Source organism: Pristis pectinata, chromosome 24 (genome assembly GCF_009764475.1).
Source record: "Pristis pectinata isolate sPriPec2 chromosome 24, sPriPec2.1.pri, whole genome shotgun sequence".
NCBI classification, from domain to species: Eukaryota; Metazoa; Chordata; class Chondrichthyes; order Rhinopristiformes; family Pristidae; genus Pristis; species Pristis pectinata.
The window spans coordinates 35,201,361-35,220,094 of NC_067428.1; the positions used below are offsets into that span (position 1 = coordinate 35,201,361).

The 18,734-nt window shown below is 47.6% G+C and overlaps 2 protein-coding genes across 4 annotated transcripts in view; one reads left to right on the forward strand and one right to left on the reverse strand.

The window, feature by feature from the left end:
• rfxank (regulatory factor X-associated ankyrin-containing protein) overlaps positions 1 to 18,734 on the forward strand; it is an 830,559-nt gene that overhangs the window by 348,055 nt on the left and 463,770 nt on the right. The window lies entirely within an intron of this gene.
• slc5a5 (solute carrier family 5 member 5) overlaps positions 15,272 to 18,734 on the reverse strand; it is a 56,941-nt gene continuing 53,478 nt past the window's right edge. Inside the window, exon 16 of the mRNA XM_052037704.1 lies at positions 15,272 to 15,868. Coding sequence (XP_051893664.1) covers positions 15,680 to 15,868 — 189 coding nt within the window. The 3' untranslated portion in view covers positions 15,272 to 15,679. The remainder of the gene's footprint in view (positions 15,869 to 18,734) is intronic.

Here is an 18,734-nt window from a genome sequence, read left to right on the forward strand (position 1 = left end):
AGGGTCCACAGTTGTGTTGATAGAACTTGCTGTTATATTGAACTTTTCACAGACTCCAAAGATAAAAACACGTTGCACCATGGAGGTACGTTTATCAAACAATGTCATGCAGAGAGAATCTGTCCAGGGCCCCAGGGAGAAGTCTCAGTCTCCTCTTCAGAATTGTGCTAAGGCTTGTAACGCCCAAGGATCATCAGATTAACATCCCATCAAAAGGACGACACCTCTGCCACTGCACAGCTCCCTCACGGCTGCACTGGAGTAACAGCCCGCCTTTTGTATTGATCCTCCAACTGCTAACTCCAAGCTGTGATAGGTGCCAGTATTACTGTCTGGTCCTGTCTCATAAACTGTAGTCATACCCAGTGTCAAGAGGGGAGTACAGACAGAGCCTGCAGACAGATCGGTCTTTCTCCACCCAGCCTCACGCCACCTCCGATGTGAAGGCTCGAGAGACCACAGATGCTGGAATCTGGAGCAACACACAAAGTGCTGGAGGAACTCAGCAGGTCAGGCAGCTTCTGTGGAGGGAAATGGACAGTCAAGGTTTAGGGTTGAGACCCTTCATCTGGACTGAAAGATAGAGAGGAGATAGCCGGTATAAAAATGTGGAGGGAAGGGGTGGAGCAAGAGCTTGGCAGCTGATGGGTGGATCCAGGTGAGGGGACTGATGGGTAGATGGGGGAGGGGGGAGAGTGGGAATGATGTCAGAAGTTGGAAAGGGCTGAAGATTCTGGAAGCTGGAGAATTCAATGTTCATGCTGTCGGGTTGGACACTGCCAGGTGGAATAAAAGGTGCTGTTCCTCTAATTTGCGTTTAGCTTCAACTTGACAGTAGAAGAGGCTGAGGACAGACATGTTGGTGTGGGAATGGGAAGGAAGATTAACGTGGCTGGCATCCGGGAGATCCAGGTGGCCCCAGCGGACGGAGTGAAGGTTCTCGACAAAGCGGTCACTCAATCTGCGTCCGATCTCACTTCTGGTAATTGTTCCCACTCTGCCTCTTTTCTCTTTCCCCTCTCCTCCTGATCTGCCCAGCCCTCATTACCCTCTGTGTGAAAAACCTGTCCTTTGGGTCCCCTTGAAATCTTTCCCCTCTCATCTTTATACTGTGTCCTCTAGTTTTAGATTCCTCTACCCTGGGAGAAAGACTGTGAATATCTTCCCTATTTACGCCTCTCATGATGTTATAAACCTCTATAAGTTCACCTCTCAACCTCCTTCGCTCCTGGGAAGACTGTCCCAGCCTATCCAGTTTCTCCTTATAACTCATGTCCTCCAGTCTGGGACCATGCGAATCTTTTCTGCAGCCTCTCTAGCTTAACCAAATCCTTCCTATAGTGTGATGACCAGAACTGCACACAGTACTCCAGATGCAATCTCACCAACGTCTTGTATAGCTGCAACATGACGTCTCAACGCTTGTACTGAGTGCCCCATCCAATGAAGTCAAGCCTTCTTCACCACCCTGTCTACCTGCAACACCACTTTCAGGGAACCAAGTACTTGTAAGATAGCATAGATAGTCAGAATCATTTTCCCAGGTTAGAAATGTCAAATAGTAGAGGCCATAGATTTAAGGTGAGTGGGGAAAGTTTAAAGGAGATTTACAAGGAAAGTTTTTACATTGAAAGTGGTTGGCACCTGGAATGCAGTGCAATAGTAACATTTAAGAGGCATTTAGATATGCACTTGAAGAGGCAGGGGATGGGGGTATTTAGACCACGGGCAGACAAATAAGATTAGTTTAAGTTGGTATCATGGTTGGCAGAGACATTGTAGGTCGAAAGGCCTCTTTCTGTGCTATGTTCTATATACCCCAAGGTCACTCTGTTCAACAACACTCCACAGAGCTCCGCCATTCTTGTGTGGTTTAACTTTCCAAAATGCATAGCTTTGTACTTGTCTGAGTTCAATTCCACCTGCCATTCTGTTGCCCACTTTCCCAGTTGATCTAGATCCTGTTGTCACCTTAGACAACCTTTTTCACTGTCCACCACATCCCCAATTTTGGTGTCATCTGCAAACTTACTCACCATGCACCCTACATTCTGATCCAAATTATTCCATGTTAGAGCGAGACAGAAGGCCCTGAGGTGCTCACTAATCCCGCAGGGGGAGTCGCTGAGACACCAGACAAGTTCATTCTTGATGGAAAAGTTCAGTCTGTGAGCTGCCATTTGCCCTCGAGAAGATGGTACACCCACCAACTTGTTGGGTGAACTGGCCACCTCCTGCCTGATGTAACTTCCTCAGTGCAGTCATATTGATGTAAACACTGAGTTCCCAAGCTATGACAGCTGAGCAAGATCCAGGTCTATAAAACCATAAGATTATAAGATATAGGAACAGAATTAGCCCATTCGGCCCATCGAGTCTGTTCCGCCATTCCATCATGGCTGATTGTTTATCAACCCCCTCACCAATCAAGAACCCATCAATCTCTGCCTTAAATACACCCAATAACTTGGCCTCCACAGCACTCTGTGTCAATGAATTCCACAGATTCACCACCCTCTGAAATTCCTCATCATCTCAGTTTTAAAGGGACATTCCTTTATTCTGAGGCTGTGCCCTCAGATCCTAGACTCTCCCACTGATGGAAATATCTTCTCCACGTCCACTCTATCCAGGCCTTTCAGTATCTGGTAGGTTTCAATGAGATTCCCCCTCATCCTTCTGATCTCCCTCGAGTACAGGCCCAGAGCCATCAAACACTCCTCATATGTTAAGCCTTTCATTCCCAGGATCATTCTTCTGAACCTCCTCTGGACCCTCTCCAGGGCCAGCACATCCTTCCTTGGATATGGGGCCCAAAATTGTTCACAATATTCCAAATGTGGTCTGACCAACGCCTTACAAAGCCTCAACGTTACATCCTTGCTTTTATATTCTAGTCCTCTTGAAATAAATGCTAACATTGCACTTGCCTTCCTTACTACTGACTCAACCTGCAAGTTAACCTTGAGGGAATCCTGAACCAGGACTCCCAAGTCTTTTTGCACCTCTGAATTCCATCCTCATTTAGAAAATAGTCTACGTCTTTATTCTTCCCACCAAAGTGCATAACCCCACACTTCCCTACGCTGTATTCCATCTGCCACTTCTTTGCCCACTCTCCCAATCCGTCCAAGTCCTTCTGCAGACTCCCTGCATCTGCAACGCTACCTGTCCCTCCACCTATCTTGGTATCGTCTGCAAACTTGGCCACAATGTCATCAGTTCCTTAACGTATCCAGATCATTAACGTATGAAGTGAAAAGCTGTGGTCCCAACACTGACCCTTGCAGAACTCCACTGGTCACCAGCAGCCATCCAGAAAAGGCTCCCTTTATCCCCACTCTCTGCCTTCTACCCATCAGCCAATCTTCTATCCATGCTAGTACCTTGCCTCTAACACCATGGGCTCTTGTTTAGCAGCCTCATGTGCAGCACCTTGTCAAAGGCCTTCAGAAAATCCAAGTAAGTAACATCCACTGACTCTCCTTTGTCTATCCTGCTTGTTACCTCTTCAAAAAATTCTGACAGATTTGTCAGGCAAGATCTCCCCTTAGTGAAACCGTGCTGACTTTGTCCTATTTTATCATGTTCTTCTGAGTACTCTGAAATTTCATCCTTAATAATGGACTCTAAGATCTCACTAACCACTGAGGTCAGGCTAACCTGCCTGTAATTTCCTATCTTTTGCCTCCCTCCCTTCTTAAACAATGGTGTCACATTTGCAATTTTCCAGTCCTCTGCAAGCTCCCTGACTGTGGTGATTCTTGAAAGGTCACTGCTAATGCCTCCACAGTCTCTTCAGGTACCTCCTTCAGAACCCTGGGGTGAGGTCCATCTGGTCCAGGTCCATTGCTGTTGGTATTTGCCACAAGGGCCCTGCTATTCCTGAACTTCACGTTGTAGAATCATAGAATCACAGAATCATAGAACAGTACAGCACAATACAGTCCCTTCGGCCCACAATGTTGTGCCAACCTTTAAACCTCGCCTAAGACTATCTAACCCCGTCCTACCACATGTCCCTCTATTTTAAATTCCTCCATATGCTTATCTAGCAATCTCTTGAATTTGACCAATGTACCTGCCTCCTCCACCGCCCCAGGCAGCGCATTCCATGCCCCAACCACCCTCTGGGTAAAAAACCTTCCTCTGATATCTCCCTTGAACTTTATACCCATTACTTTAAAGCCATGTCCTCTTGTATTGAGCATTGGTGCCCTGGGAAAGAGGCGCTGACTGTCTACTCTGTCTATTCCTCTTAATATTTTGTACACCTCTATCATGTCTCCTCTCATCCTCCTTCTCTCCAATGAGTAAAGCCCTAGCTCCCTTAGTCTCTCCTCATAATGCATACTCTCTAAACCAGGCAGCATCCTGGTAAATCTCCTCTGCACCCTTTCCAATGCTTCCACATCCTTCCTATAATGAGGCGACCAGAACTGGACACTGTACTCTAAGTGTGGTCTAACCAGAGTTTTGTAGAGCTGCATCATTACCTCATGGCTTTTAAAATTGATCCCACGACTTATGAATGTTAACATCTCATAAGCTTTCTTAACTACCCTATCCACCTGTGAGGCAACTTTCAGGGATCTGTGGATATGAACCCCCAGATCCCTCTGCTCCTCCACAGTGCCCAGAATCCTGCCATTAACTTTGTACTCCACCTTGGAGTTTGTCCTTCCAAAGTGTACCACCTCGCGCTTCTCCAGATTGAACTCCATCTGCCACTTCTCAGCCCAGCTCTGCATCCTATCAATGTCCCTCTGCAATCTTCGACAATCCTCTACACTATCCACAACACCACCAACCTTTGGGTCATCTGCAAACTTGCCAACCCACCCTTCCACCCCCTCATCCAAGTCATTAATAAAAATCACGAAAAGCAGAGGTCCCAGAACCGATCCTTGTGGGTCCTTGTTGTGGAGTAGAGTTGCCTGAATGTGGTTTCTTTGGACACAGAGGAGCATTGCACACCAGTGACCACACAGGATGCACAGAGGGAGGCCTTGATCCATGATAAAGGGGATCAAGACAACCAGACACTGGTCTCTGCTCCGTGGGTGTCAATGATCACACATAGATGGATACATGTGTAGGTGCCACCCATCGTGTGTACACACAGGTACATCCACTCCCTCACACACACATGTGTGTACACACAGGTACATCCATTCCCTCACACACACGTGTGTGTACACACAAATACATCCATTCCCTCACACACATGTGTGTACACACAGGTACATCCACCCTTTCCCACACACACCTCCTGAGGCACAGGAGTCCTTGGCTACCACCTTGTTCTTGCTTCTGAACCCTTCACCCACTGTTCAGCCCACACTCCCAGCTTCAGTCTCGCGCTTGGATCCGGTCGGGACTTCCACCCTGCTCCCTGCTCCTGCCTCCTGGATCTGGCGGAACACCAGGCACAGGGTGAACGAGAGGCTGAGCAGCTCCACTGCCATTCTCACCCCCTCCACTGGGTGTCAGTGCAGGCAGCACTGTCACCGGACACACACTGCCTTCACCCTGGGGGTCCGGGCTTAGATTCCCAGTCTGGCAAAGCTGGCGTTGCTCCCCATCCCTCGTGTCCTGTGGGAGGTGGGGGTGAGCTGCAGTCGTGCTGAAGGTGTTCCCACAGGGTTAGACCCAGTGACAATAGACCCAGGATTGACTGCCTGGCAGAACAGCGCCCCACTGGGAAAGGAACCCGCCGGTGGTGGTGCTCCCTGTGCCCGCTGCTCTCGGTGGGGGGTGTGGTGGGTGGGAAGGTGTTGCCTAGGCAGTAACATCAGCACCTTCTGTCAGTGGGGCACACGGGGAGTGTGAGGGTAGGGGTATGTGTGAGGGGAGGGGAGTATGAGGGGAGAGGGGAGTGTGTGAGGGGAGGGGTATGTGTGAGGGGAGGGGAGTATGAGGGGAGTGGTGTGTGTGGGGAGGAGGGAGAATGTGGGGAGGGGGAGTGTGTGAGGGGAGGGGTAGTGTGTGGGTGTGAGTTTGTGGGAGGAAGGGTAAGTGTGTGAAGGGAGGGGTGATTGTGTGTGGGGAGGGGTGTGTGTGTGGGGAGGGATAGTGTGTGATGGGAGAGGAGTGTGAGGGGAGGTGTGTGTGTGGGGAGGGGGAGTGTATGTGGGTAGGGGGAGGAGTGTGAGGGGAGGTGTGTGTGTGTGTGGGTAGGGGGAGTGTGTGTGGGCAGGGGGAGGTGTGTGAGGGGAGGTGTGTGTGTGTGTGGGTAGGGGGAGTGTGTGTGGGTAGGGGAGTGTGTGAGGGGAGGGAGTGTGTGTGGGTAGGGGGAGTGAGTGTGGGGAGGGGGAGTGTATGTGGGTAGGGGGAGGTGTGTGTGTGTGTGTGTTGGTGGGGGTAGGGGAAATGTGTATAGGTAGGGGGAATATATGTGGGTAGGGGGAGTGTGTGTGGGGAGGGGGTAGGCCTGGCCTGGGCCTGGGCAGCTGGCCATCCATGGGTCCAGACGGTGGGCGGCCGAGGGTTCCAGCCGGTTGACCTGCTTAACCGTCTTCCGAGCTTACATCCGCATGCAGGTGTCCTTGGAGAGGGAGCACGCGGTCTCCGTGGGCACCCTGGTTGAATTCCGCACTTGGTGGGCCCTTCAGGGGATCACGTGTGTTGTGGACGGTACAAATGCGATTCTTATCTGAAGTGTTGCATGTTGCATTAGTGGGTGTAGGGTTGTGTGTGTGTTTTGTGGGTCTTAGTTCGCATTATCTACTGTAGTTCTGTAGCTGCTTAGTTGTTTCTCCTCTTCTGTATTAGATGTAGCGTATTGACACTGGTTGTCCTTTTTGTAGTGCTTTTAGTTATTAAATGTTTATAATTTAAAAAAAGGGGCGGTGCTGAGGGAGGGTCACACTGTGGGAGGGGTAGAGCTGAGGCCGAGGGTACCGGCAGGACGGCCTGCCTGCCCGTCTTCCGCGCTTATGTGCGCGCGCGGGTGCGTTTAGAGAGGGAGCACGCGGTTTCCGCGGGCACCCTAGCTGAGTTCCGCACTCGGTGGGCCCCTCAGGGGATCACGTGTGTGGTGGAGGGTACAAATGCGATTCTTATTTGAAGTGTCGTGTGTCGCGTTGATGGGTGTAGCGTTGCATGTGTGTTTCGTTAGTATTAGTTTGCATTCTCTACCGTAGTATGTCGTTGTGTAGTTTCTTCTTTTCTGTATTAGATGTCGTGTATTGACACTGGTTGTCTTTTTGTAGTGCTTTTAGTGAATAAACGTCTATTAAAAAAAGGGGCAGAGCTGAGGGAGGGTCACACTGTGGGAGGGGCAGAGCTGAGGGAGGGTCACACTGTGGGAGAGACAGTGCTGAGGGAGGGTCACACTGTGGGAGGGTCGGTGCTGAGGCAGTGCTGTGTTACCTCCACCAGTGAGGGGGATTTCCACCATCTCCCTACTCCAGGAGTGCCTCTGTTGGAAGCGTCTGCACATTCCTCCCTTGGCCCCAATCCCCGTTGCTGTTCAAGGTTCCTGTGAGCAGCCTGTGCCACACTCCCACCTTTTCAGCAGAGGAGTCCATCCCTTTGGCTTTAACAAGCTATTGTTAGCACCAGCTTTAGCTGTGAGTCATAGAGACTGCTTCCCAGACACCCACAATAACGTTGGCTAAGTTCCCGCCAGCCTTTGTCAAACCTCCCATTACTATTAACAACAATAACTTGCATTGATATGGTACTCTACATTGAATCAAAATAACCTAAGGCATTTGATTAGCAAAGTGTAAGTCAGCTGCAGACGGAGATGTTGGGAGAGGTTGTGGGGAATGTCAGGGACGGGAGAGGAATGGTAAAGGGAATTTCAGAACTTAGAACCAGCTCTGACCGATGGATTTTGTGCTTCATGGATAAATTGTCCCACACTTTTTGACATCAGATCATTCGGAGATATTAGAGCAGCTGACAAAAGCTTGGTCATAATAAAAACAGAAAAGGCAGGTCAGGCAGTGTCAATGGGGGGAGAGACAGAGCCAATATCATGGATGGATACCTACAGCACAACTGGTCAGTTCTGTTGCAGAGAGCAACCCCTGAAGTTGTTGAATTCAATATTGAGTCTGGAAGTTTGCAATGTCGCCAGGCAGGAGAGGAGCTGCTTCTCTTCAAGTGTAGGTTGGGCTTGGTTCAACTGTGCACAAGGCCACAGAAGGTCAGGCCAGGGTGGAGAATCCCGAAGAATTGTACATTTATTTCCCATCTGCAGCATTTGCAATTTTCTTGTTTCTCCATAGGTTTCAAAGAGATTGAGAGAGGGGTTAAGATTGGAGAACATATTAATTGGAGGAGGGCTGTAAGATTTGAGCAGGGTATAGGCGTGGGAGAGAGTGTCCATTCCCCCACTGCTGGCCTGAAACATAACTTGCATGTTTCAGGAAGAGTTTTAGGGTTGATACTGTGGTGCAGTGGGTACTACTGCTGCCTCAGCTCCACTCCCCATGTTTGATCCTGAACTTGGGTATTGTTTGTATTGAGTTTGCACCCACTGCCCATGACTACATGAGTTCCATCTGGGTCTCTGACACAGGAAGCCTTCTTCATTGGCTAGACACAGAGTGAAGCTCCCTCCACATGTCCCATTACACACTGATAGATAAGGCATAGATATGGTAGATGGTCACAGTCTTTTTTCCAGGGTAGAGGAGTCTAACACTAGAGGGCGTAGGGTCATGAGAGGAGAAAGATTTAAAAGGGACCTGAAGAGCAAGCTTTTCACACAGAGGGTGGTGGGTATATGGAACGAGCTGCCAGAGGAAGTGGTAGAGACAGGTACAAATACAATGTTTAAAAGATGTTTAGACAGATACATGGACAGGAAAGGTTTAGAGGGATGCAAGTAGGTTATGTGGGCACCTTGGTCAGCAAGGACGAGTTGGTCTAAAGAGCCCGTTTCTGTGCTGTATAGCTCTATCACTCTATGGTGCTCCCAGGGCACAGGTTAGACACAAGGATAAGCTCCTTGTTAGACTCAAGGAGAAGCTCCCTCTACACCATCTCATCACACACTCCTGGGGCCAGACACAGAGTGAAGCTCCCTCCACACTGTCCTGTCTCACATACGCTGGGCAGTACCTTACTTTATTAATAACAGTGTTGAGTGGTCTTATTTGAAAAATTTGATGACAGCAAAATCTGACCATATTGCTATATAATTTCATGTCAGTATATTCCGATTTAATTTTTTTTCAGTTAGGTTGTTAGTGAATGAAACTTGTTAATTGCTGCAAATTGTAAATTTATACCAAATCAAGTAATTTCCAAATAACTTTTATGTAGCAGGTCCAAAACTTCCTGCTGAACAGAAACTCCAGGAGTTTGAAAGTCAAGTTAACAAGTCATCCTTAAGGGTAACACAAGTATGTGTTCATTGGCCTATCACTTTACACTCCAACGCTGACAAGGCTGATTTTTTCCCTAGGGCTAGTGGAAGGTGGGAAGGATTATGATCCAGAGGAAGAGGCTGTGGTCAAAAGAAAGCAAGACCTGTACATTCTTACACCTCAAAGAGCTGTGCTTAGCCACACGGCCATGTGTGTACAGAGAGTAGAGCAGGGGGGCGAAACTCGCAGCCTTGAGGTCCACCTGTATCCTCACATTGTGATTGTGGAGGAGTAGTTCCAATCCTACACAGGGTATTATTTGGCAGGTTTGAATCTGAAGCATAGCCAAAACCATGATAAACTAGCATTGAACTTTGTTTATCTAAAGATGTATTGTTTGTGTTTGGTATGAGGCACCTGAAGCCTTACAGGGTCTGCACAGGTAGAGCAGTGGGAATGACACCCAGTGAAGTGGTGTGCTCCTCTTGCATGATTTGGGAAATCAGGGAGACCTCCAGTGTCCCTGACGACAACACCTGTGAGAATTGTATCTGGCTGCAGCTCCTTACAGACTGTGTTAGGGAACTGGAACTGGATGACCTTCAGATCATTTGGGAGACTGAGGGGTTGATAGACAGGAGTTACAGGGAGGCAGTCACACCTAAGTTGCAGGAGGCAGGTAGCTGGGTGACTGTCAGGAGAGAGAAAGGGAATAGGCAGTCAGTGCAGGGCACCCCTGTGGCTGGTCCCCTGAATAACAAGTATATTGTTTTAGATACTGCTGGGGGGGGACAGCCTACCAGGGGAAAGCCACAGTGATCAGATCTCAGGCACTGAGTCTGGCTCAGAAGGGAAGGGGGGAGAAGAGGCAAGCAGTAGTGACAGGGGATTCATTGGTCAGTGGAGCAGACAGGAGGATCTGTGGATGAAAATGAGACTCCTGGATGGTAGGTTGCCTCACAGGTGGCAGGGTCAGAGATGTCTTGGATTGAGCCCACAGCATTCTTAAGGGGGAGAGTGAGCAGCCAGCTGTCATGGTACATGTTGGTACCAATGACATAGGCAGGAAAAGTGACGAGGTCCTGCGCAAAGTGAGTTCAGGGAATTAGGTGCTAAGTTAAGAGACAGGAGCTCCAGAGTGGTGATCGCAGGATTGTTACCCGTGCCACGTGCTAGTGAAGCAAGAAATAGGAAGATAGTGCAGTTTAACATGTGGCTAAGGAAATGCTGCTGGGGGGAGGGCTTCATATTTTTGGATCATTGGGCTCTCTTCCAGGGCAGGTGGGATCTGTACAAATAGGATGGTTTGCACCTGAATTGGAGGGGACCAATATCCTTGCAGGAAGGTTTGCTAGTGCTGCCCCGTGGGGGTGGGGCGGGGCAGAAGTGTTTAAACTAGAGTTGCAGGGGGTGGGAACCAGAGTGGCAAGGCAGCAAGTGGACAGGCTGTGGGGAAAGTAGATGTTAAGCCTACAAGCAAAGGTGGAAACCGAAAGGTTGAGTGTGGTAGGTAAGGAAGATGAACTTAGAGCATGGATCTGTACGTGGAATTATGATGTTGTAACCATCAGTGAGACTTGCAGGAGGGGCAGGACTGGCAGCTCAATGTTCCGGGGTTCCGTTGTGTTTGACATGATAGAGGGGTAAGTATTAAAGGGGGAGGGGTGGCATTACTCATCAGGGAAAATGTCACAGCAGTGTTCAGGGAGGACATACTGGAGGGCTCGACTACCGAGGCAATTTGGGTGGAACTGAGGATGACCATGTTAATAGGACTATGTTATAGACCTCCCAATAGTCAAGAGGATTTAGAGGAGCAAATTTGTAGAGCCTGCAGACAGTTGCAGGAAATATAAAGTTGTGATAGTAGGTGATTTTAACCTTCCGCATATTGACTGGGACTCCCACACTGTAAAAGGACTGGATGGGATCGAGTTTGCTTAAATGTGTTCAGGAAAGTTTCCTTAATCAATATGTAGATGTCCCAACTAGAGAGAATGCGATACTGGATCTCCTCTTAGGGAATGAAACAGGGCAGGTGACGGAAGTGAGTGTAGGGGAACACTTTGGATCTAGTGATCATTAGTTTCAAGTGCGACAATGGCTGACACGAAGGGACATAATTTTAAGGTGATTGGAGGAAGGTATAAGGGGGATATCAGGGGTAGATTTTTTACACAGAGAGTGGTGGGTGCGTGGAATGCACTGCTGGCAGAGGTTGTGGGGGCAGATACATTAGAGACATTTAAGAGACTCTTAGATAGACACATGAATGATAGAAAAATAGGGGGCTATGTGGGAGGGAAGGGTTAGATAGATCTTAGAGCAGGATAAAATGTCGGCACAACATCGTGGGCCGAAGGGCCTGTACTGTGCTGTAGTGTTCTATTCTATTCTATTCTAAGATAATTATGGAAAAAGGATAGAACTGGTCCTCGGGTTAAGATTCTAAACTGGAGGGAGGCCAACTTTGATGGCATCAGAAGGGACCTGGCAGGTGTGGATTGGGATAGGCTGTTTTCCGGCAAAGAGATGCTTGGTAAGTGGGAGGTCTTCAAGAGTGAAAGATTGAGAGTACAGAATCTGTATGTTCCTGTTAGGATAAAAGGCAAGGCTAACGGGCTTAGGGAACCTTGGTTATCGAGGGATACTGAGGCCCTGGCAAAGAAAAAGGAGGCGCATATCAGGTATGGACAGTTAGGATCAAATGAGGTGCTTGAGGAGTATAAGAAATTCAAGAGAACACTTAAGAGAGGAATCAGGAAGGCAAAAAGAGGACCTGAGGTTGCTCTGGTAAACTAGGTGAAAGAGAATCCAGAGGGTTTCTATCTCTATATTAAGAGCAAAAAGCTAGCAAGAGACAAAATTGGTCCTCTTGAAGATCAGCGTGGTCATCCATGCGTGGAGCCGAAAGAGATTTTAAATGGATTTTTTGCATCTGTGTTTACTCGGGAGATGACACAGTCTATAGAACTGAAGAAAATGAGCAGTGAGGTCATGGACCGTATCTGGATTACAGAAGAGTAAGTGCTTGCTGTCTTGAGGCAAATTAGGGTGGATAAATACCCAGGGCCTGACAAGGTGTCCCCTTGGACCTCGTGGGAGGCTAGTGCAGAAAGAGCAGGGGCCTTGGCAGAGATATTTAAAACATCCTTAGCCACAGGTGAGGTGCCGGAGGACTGGAGGATAGCTAATGTTGTTCCATTGTTTAAGAAAGGGTCTAAAAATAAGCTGGGAAATTATAGGCTGGTGAGCCAGACGTCAGTTATGGGTAAGTTATTGGAAGGTATTCTGAGGAACAGGATATATAAGTATTTGGATAGTCAGGGCCTGATTAGGGGCAGTTAACATGGCTTTGTGCATGACAGGTCATGTTTAACTAATCTAATAGTTTTTCAAGGAGGTTACTGGGAAGGTTGATGAAGGGAAGGCAGTGGACATTGTCTACATGGACTTTAGCAAGGCCTTTGACAAAGTCCCGCATGGGATCCTGGTCCATGTTAAGTCACTTGGCATTCAGGATGAAGTAGTCAATTGGATTCAACGTTGGCTTAGCGGGAGGAGCCGGAGAGTGGTGGTAGATGGTTGTCTCTCTGATTAGAGGCCTGTGACTAGTGGAGAGCCGCAGGGATTGGCGCTGGGCCCGTGGTTGTTTATTGTCAATATTAATAGTTTAGATGATAATGTGGCAAACTGGATCAGCAGATTTATGGATGAAACCAGGATTGGGGGTGTAGTGAACAGCGAGGAAGGCTATTAAATCTTGTAAAGTGGTCTGGACCAACTGGGAAAATGGGCTGAAAAGTGGCAGATGGAATTTAATGCAGGCAAGTGTGAGGTGATGCACTTTGGGAGGACAAACCAGGTTAAGACTTACGCAGTGAATGGTAGGGCACTGAAGTGTGCAGTAGAACAAAGGGACCTGAGAATACAGATCCATAATTTCTTGAAAGTGGCATCGCAGGTAGATAGGGTCCTAAGGAGAGCTTTTGGCACATTGGCCTTCATAAATCAGGGCATTGAGTACAGGAGTTGGGATGTTATGTTGGAGTTGTAGAAGACATTGAAGCCGAATTTGAAGTATTGTGTGCAGGTCTGGTCACCTACCTGCAGGAAAGATATCAATAAGCTTGAAAGAGTGCAGAGAAAATTTACACGGATGTTGCCAGGAAAGGTTGGATAGGTTAAGACTTTATTCCCTGGAGCGCAGGAGAATGAGAGGAGATCTTATGGAAGTATACAAAATTATGAGGGGTATAGATAGGGTGAATGCATACAGGCTTTTTCCTCTCAAATTGTGTGAGACTAGAACTAGAGTTCATAGGTTTAGGGTGAAAGGTGAAATATTTAAGGGGAATCTGAGGGGGAATTACTTCACTCAGAGGGTGGTGCAAGTGTGGAACGAGCTGCCAGCGGAAGTGGTGGATGTGGGTTCAATTGTAACGTTTCAGAGAAGTTTGGATAGGTACATGGATGAGAGAGGTATGGAGGGTATGGTCCAGGTGCAGGTAGATGGGACTAGGCAGAAAACCAGGCCGGCGTGGACTAGATGGGCTGAAGGGCATGTTTCTATGCTGTAGTGCTCTATGACTTTTCAAAGGCATTTGCATAGGAAAGGTGCAGAGGGATCGGGCCTAATGCAGGCAGATGGGATTCATGAAGATTGGCACCACAGTCAGCATGGATGTTGGGCTGAAGGGCTGTTCCTGTGCTCTACAGCTGCCCTTCTCTGACTGTTTTAACCTTGCTCTGGTATTTCACTGTTGCATCACAACTCCAACTATGTCAACGTATCAGTTTCCAGCCTTTCTAAGTTCAGGTGCAGTGTTGTCAACCAGCTGCGTCTGCGGTCTGGCCCATCATGGAAACACTGCCCCCATTGCCACACTCCAATGTCGCAACAACAAGTAGTACTTCTATTTTTGTTCAGTCATTAAACATTGAGAAACAATTTTCATTTTAGTCCCATTTGGGAACTCCTCCCGCAATGTTTTTCCTGGTACATGAGCAACTGCATTAGCGCTGCTTCCTGCACTTATGCAGAACTTGAAAATGCATTTCTTTTGCTGCCAGGTTGCACCCTGCTCTGGTGCCTAGTCCATCTCTGAATCTTACTGGACTTCTGTTCTCTGCCTCAGCTGATAGGATAGTGACAAACATCCATCGTCTATAGTCTCCACAAATATCTTGACTGTACTCCCTCCTACCCTGCCCCCCGTAAGGACTCCATTCCGTTCTCCCAGTTCCTCTGTCTCTGTCGGATCTGCTCCAATTTTACCTGGTGACAATGGTGGGAACTTCAATAATTTTGTACCCCTTTAATTTCTTTTTAAAATTTATTCATCTATGCCTTGTGTTTGTTCTTACAAACTCCGGTGATGTGGCCTTTCAAACATCTAGAGACTGGACTGAATCAGCAATCGGTCCTCTTCAATCTGACTACATGCTCAACCATTGGCTCTTTATGGTTTCTTAACCATGAATCAAATGAAAGCCTTTGCACCACCTCACTTGACTTTGGATTAAAGTGATTCTTCAACAATCCACCAATTCCTTAAATGTTTAATTACCAGGTCTGTCCAGGTTCAGTGGGCTTCTCATTAAACTCTGTTGGGGCTCCTACCACACTAATTAGGATGGACCTCTGTTTATTCTCATCATGATGCCATCTGCAGCAAAGAAACCTGACGGTATCTCGTGATGTTCTTCCTGTGCCTGGGTTTGAGAATCAAATGCTGCCATTGAACCTGTGGCCACTTTCCTTCCCTTGTTTTTTAAAGTAGACAGCTGTTAGGTTTCCTTTCTCCACCGTGCCCCCCCACCAGCCCCTCCCCACTGTTTATTTTCCTTCAGAAAGGGGTTTCCCACCAGACTCGTCAATTGTCCCTGTTGCCAGTGCGATAGATCTTAAAGTACAAAAAGGGAGACAGCTTTGTCCTTTGGGAAGTTTGTTTATTTCTCCTAGCCTGCTGAGTGCACATGTCTGCAAACACAGCCCCTGTAGAGAGCAACCAAACGTCTGCTAAAGAGCAAAACAGTGACACAAGATAAGCCGCAAACACCATGACCCTGACTTGGAGGAGAACAATTATGCACGTGTTACTAAATAATATATCACTAAATAAATGATACCCTTTAATAGAAAAGTGAGAAGCCCAAGTGAATGCCTTTCTTACTGTACAGAGGGGTATGCAGCTGAGTGTTCGGACTGGAGCAGTAGAGTGATGGTGAATCAGTGCTCGTTGGAATAGTACCGTTGTACTGATGTATCTGGTAGATCTACAAGGGTGGGAGGCTCAGAGATAACATGGGTGGCTTCTCCCAGTTTGCCATCTTGTTTGAAGGCTTCTGATTCAAACACAGGTTTCCAATAGTGGAGACAGGTACATTTCAACCTCGGCTGAGGAGCTGCTTTCATTGGTGATAGAATTCCTTTGGGAGCATTCCTTGGTCTGGGATTCTTGCTTATGGATACCTGTCTTGTCCTTGATCGGAAGAACTGCTGCTGCCAATCTTTTCTGCGTTGGTGAGGAAACGTTTACCTGCAGATAAATGAGCAAGTAGGAAGGAGAATGTAATCTTCACGTCTACTGTAAGGCCAGATGGAGTGATTGCATTCCTATAGCACCTTTCAGGACCACAGAGCCCCTGAAGCACCTTGCAGCTAATAAAGCACTCTTTGCATCCTAGTCCTTGATGAAATCTGGGGAATGCCACATTCCAGTTTTCATGTAGCACGATCCTTCAAGCAGCAATGATAGAGCTCCCCTGCGAAAGGACAGTTCCCTGGGAAAGGATTCAGTTCCCCTGGTCCTTGCCTCTGCATTCAATAGATTACCCTTTGCAATTTTTGCCAGCTTCAATGAGATTCCACCACCATGAGCATTTTCTCCTCCCATTCAGCGTTCCAAGGGGACTGTTCCCTTTGAGACTCCCTGGTTTGCTCTCCATTTCCACCAACCACTCCACTTCTTACAGCACTTTTCCAGATAACTGCAGAAGATGCGACCCCTGCTTATTTACCTCAAACTTTCCATTCACCCAGAGAACCGATCTGTCCTTCCAGGTGAAGCAGTTCTTTCATCTCAGTGTATTGCACTCGGTGCTCCCAATGTAGTTCCCCCTACACCAGAGCAACCAATTACAGGTGACCGCTTGCAGAACATCTCCGCTCAGTCTACAAGGGTCACCCTTTGCCTGTCGCTTTAATTCACCATCCCGCTCCCACTCTGACTCCCTGAGGGTTCCTGCACAGCTCTAACAAACTCAACGAAAGCTTGAAGAACAGCAGCCCCATCTTCCAGTTGGCATGTTGCAGCCTTTGGAACTCACTATCGAATGCAACAATTTCAGAAAAGTAATTTTCCTATGTGTCACAACTGATCTGTTCTTCTGTAAGATGATTCTGCAATATTAACTCAGAGTTTCCCTCTCCACAGACGCTGCCTGTTCTGCTGGTCATTTCCAACATTCTCCTTCCTGTCAGGTCCCAGCAACATTTCACATCTTTAACATATCCCTTTGTTTCTTTTCTCCCAACATGTCTAATTAATCTGTTCATTTCAAAACATTGGGATCAACTGGACAACCCTCACCTTGCCCTATCGGGGATTTTCCCTTAGGTCTATCCATCCCTCCCCCACCCTTTCTGCAACACAATATTCACTCTGTTCCTTTCTCCACAGATGCTGCCTGACCTGTTGAGTGTTTCCAGCATTTTCTATTTTTATTTTGGATTCCCAGCATCTGCAGTTTGCAAGGATATGAAACTGTCCTTAATATTTCTTCCAGTTAATATTCAATCCTGATGCAGGGTCTTGACCTGAAACATTGCCCATGCCCTTGCCTCTACAGATGATGTTTGACCTGCTGAGTTCCTCTCGCAGCTTGTTATTTTTTGCTCCAGATTCTAGCATCTTCTGTCTCTTGTGTCTATGGACCAGTCCCAATGGGGAATATGGTTGAAGGCGGATAACAAGGAGGTGGAGATGATAGATGTTGAGTGACATTTATTACTCCCCAAAAACAATGTTAAGAATACTGAGTAAGAATCAACAATCAGTATGCGTACTGATACTGCTGGTGTAGCCCAGGTTGTGTGTTGGTAACACTGAAACCATTTTCCATTGAGGCTGAATGAAATGGTGTTGGGCAGCTTTGCAAGAAGGGCTCTGAATTCTGAGGGAGGGGAACTGTTGAGTTGTCAGTGGAGACAGATGAAGCCAGTAACCCAAGATAGATTGTTCCCTGGCTCAGTGCAGGCAATGGTTCTGTGTAAAGGAGATCAAGAAAAAATACTGAGTGATCATTGAGCCAGGGCTGTGGTGAATGGGGTCATACAGAGTTACACAGCAGACCCTTCGGCCCACCATGTCTGTGCTGAACACAATGCCAAATTAAACTAAATCTCTTTTGCCTGCACATGATCCATATCTTTCCATTCCCTGCTTATTCATGTGTCTATCTGAAAGCAACCCATTCCAGGCACCCACCACCCTCGGTGGGGAAAGTAAATAAATAAATAGGTAAATAAATCGATAGATAAAAACTTGCCCTGTACATCTCCTTCGAACTTTCTCCCTCCCACATTAAACCATGGGACATTTCTACCATGGGAGAAAGGTTCTAATTGTCTACCCTATCTACGCCTCTCATAATTTTATAACCTTCTATCAGGTCTCCCCTCAGCCTATGACACACCAGAGAAAACAACCCAAGTTTGTTATAGCTCATACCCTCAAATCCAGGCAGCATCCTGGTGAACCTCTTCTGCAACCTCTCCAAAGCCTCCACATCCTTCCTGTAATGCAGAGACCATAGCTACGCCAACCCAGCACAGAGCAGCCAGTACGCAACAAGAGAGGCTGCAAACAGTCATGGCAGACAGTGAGTGTTGGAGGCCATCCAGATGGGAAATTCAGAGAAGATGTATTTGTGACTTCAAAAGAAAAGCAGGAAAATGGAGAGGTTCTGTGACCCCAGGGATTCAGGATGTGAGGCACAACATGAGGACCCTTCAGAAACAATGGTGGCTGTTGATGTACAGGGAGATGTTGGGGTGGAGGTCCAGAGCTTACTGAAAGTGGCGACACGGGGATAGTGAAGAAGGCATTCGGCACGATAGCCAAGGCATTCAGTATAAGAGTTGGGGCGTCACACAGTTGTACAAAACATTGGTTAGACTGCACTTGGAATATTGTGTACAGTTCTGGTCACCACACTGCAGGAAGGATGTGGGAGCAATAGAGAGAGTGCAGAAGAGATTCATCTGGACGTTGCCTGGAATGGAGAGCTGCTGTTATAAGGAAAGATTGGACAGGCTGAACTTACTCTCACTGGAATGTAGGAGGCCAAGGGGTGACCTTTAGAGGTTTATAAAATCCTGAGGGGTGTGGATAGGGTGGGGTG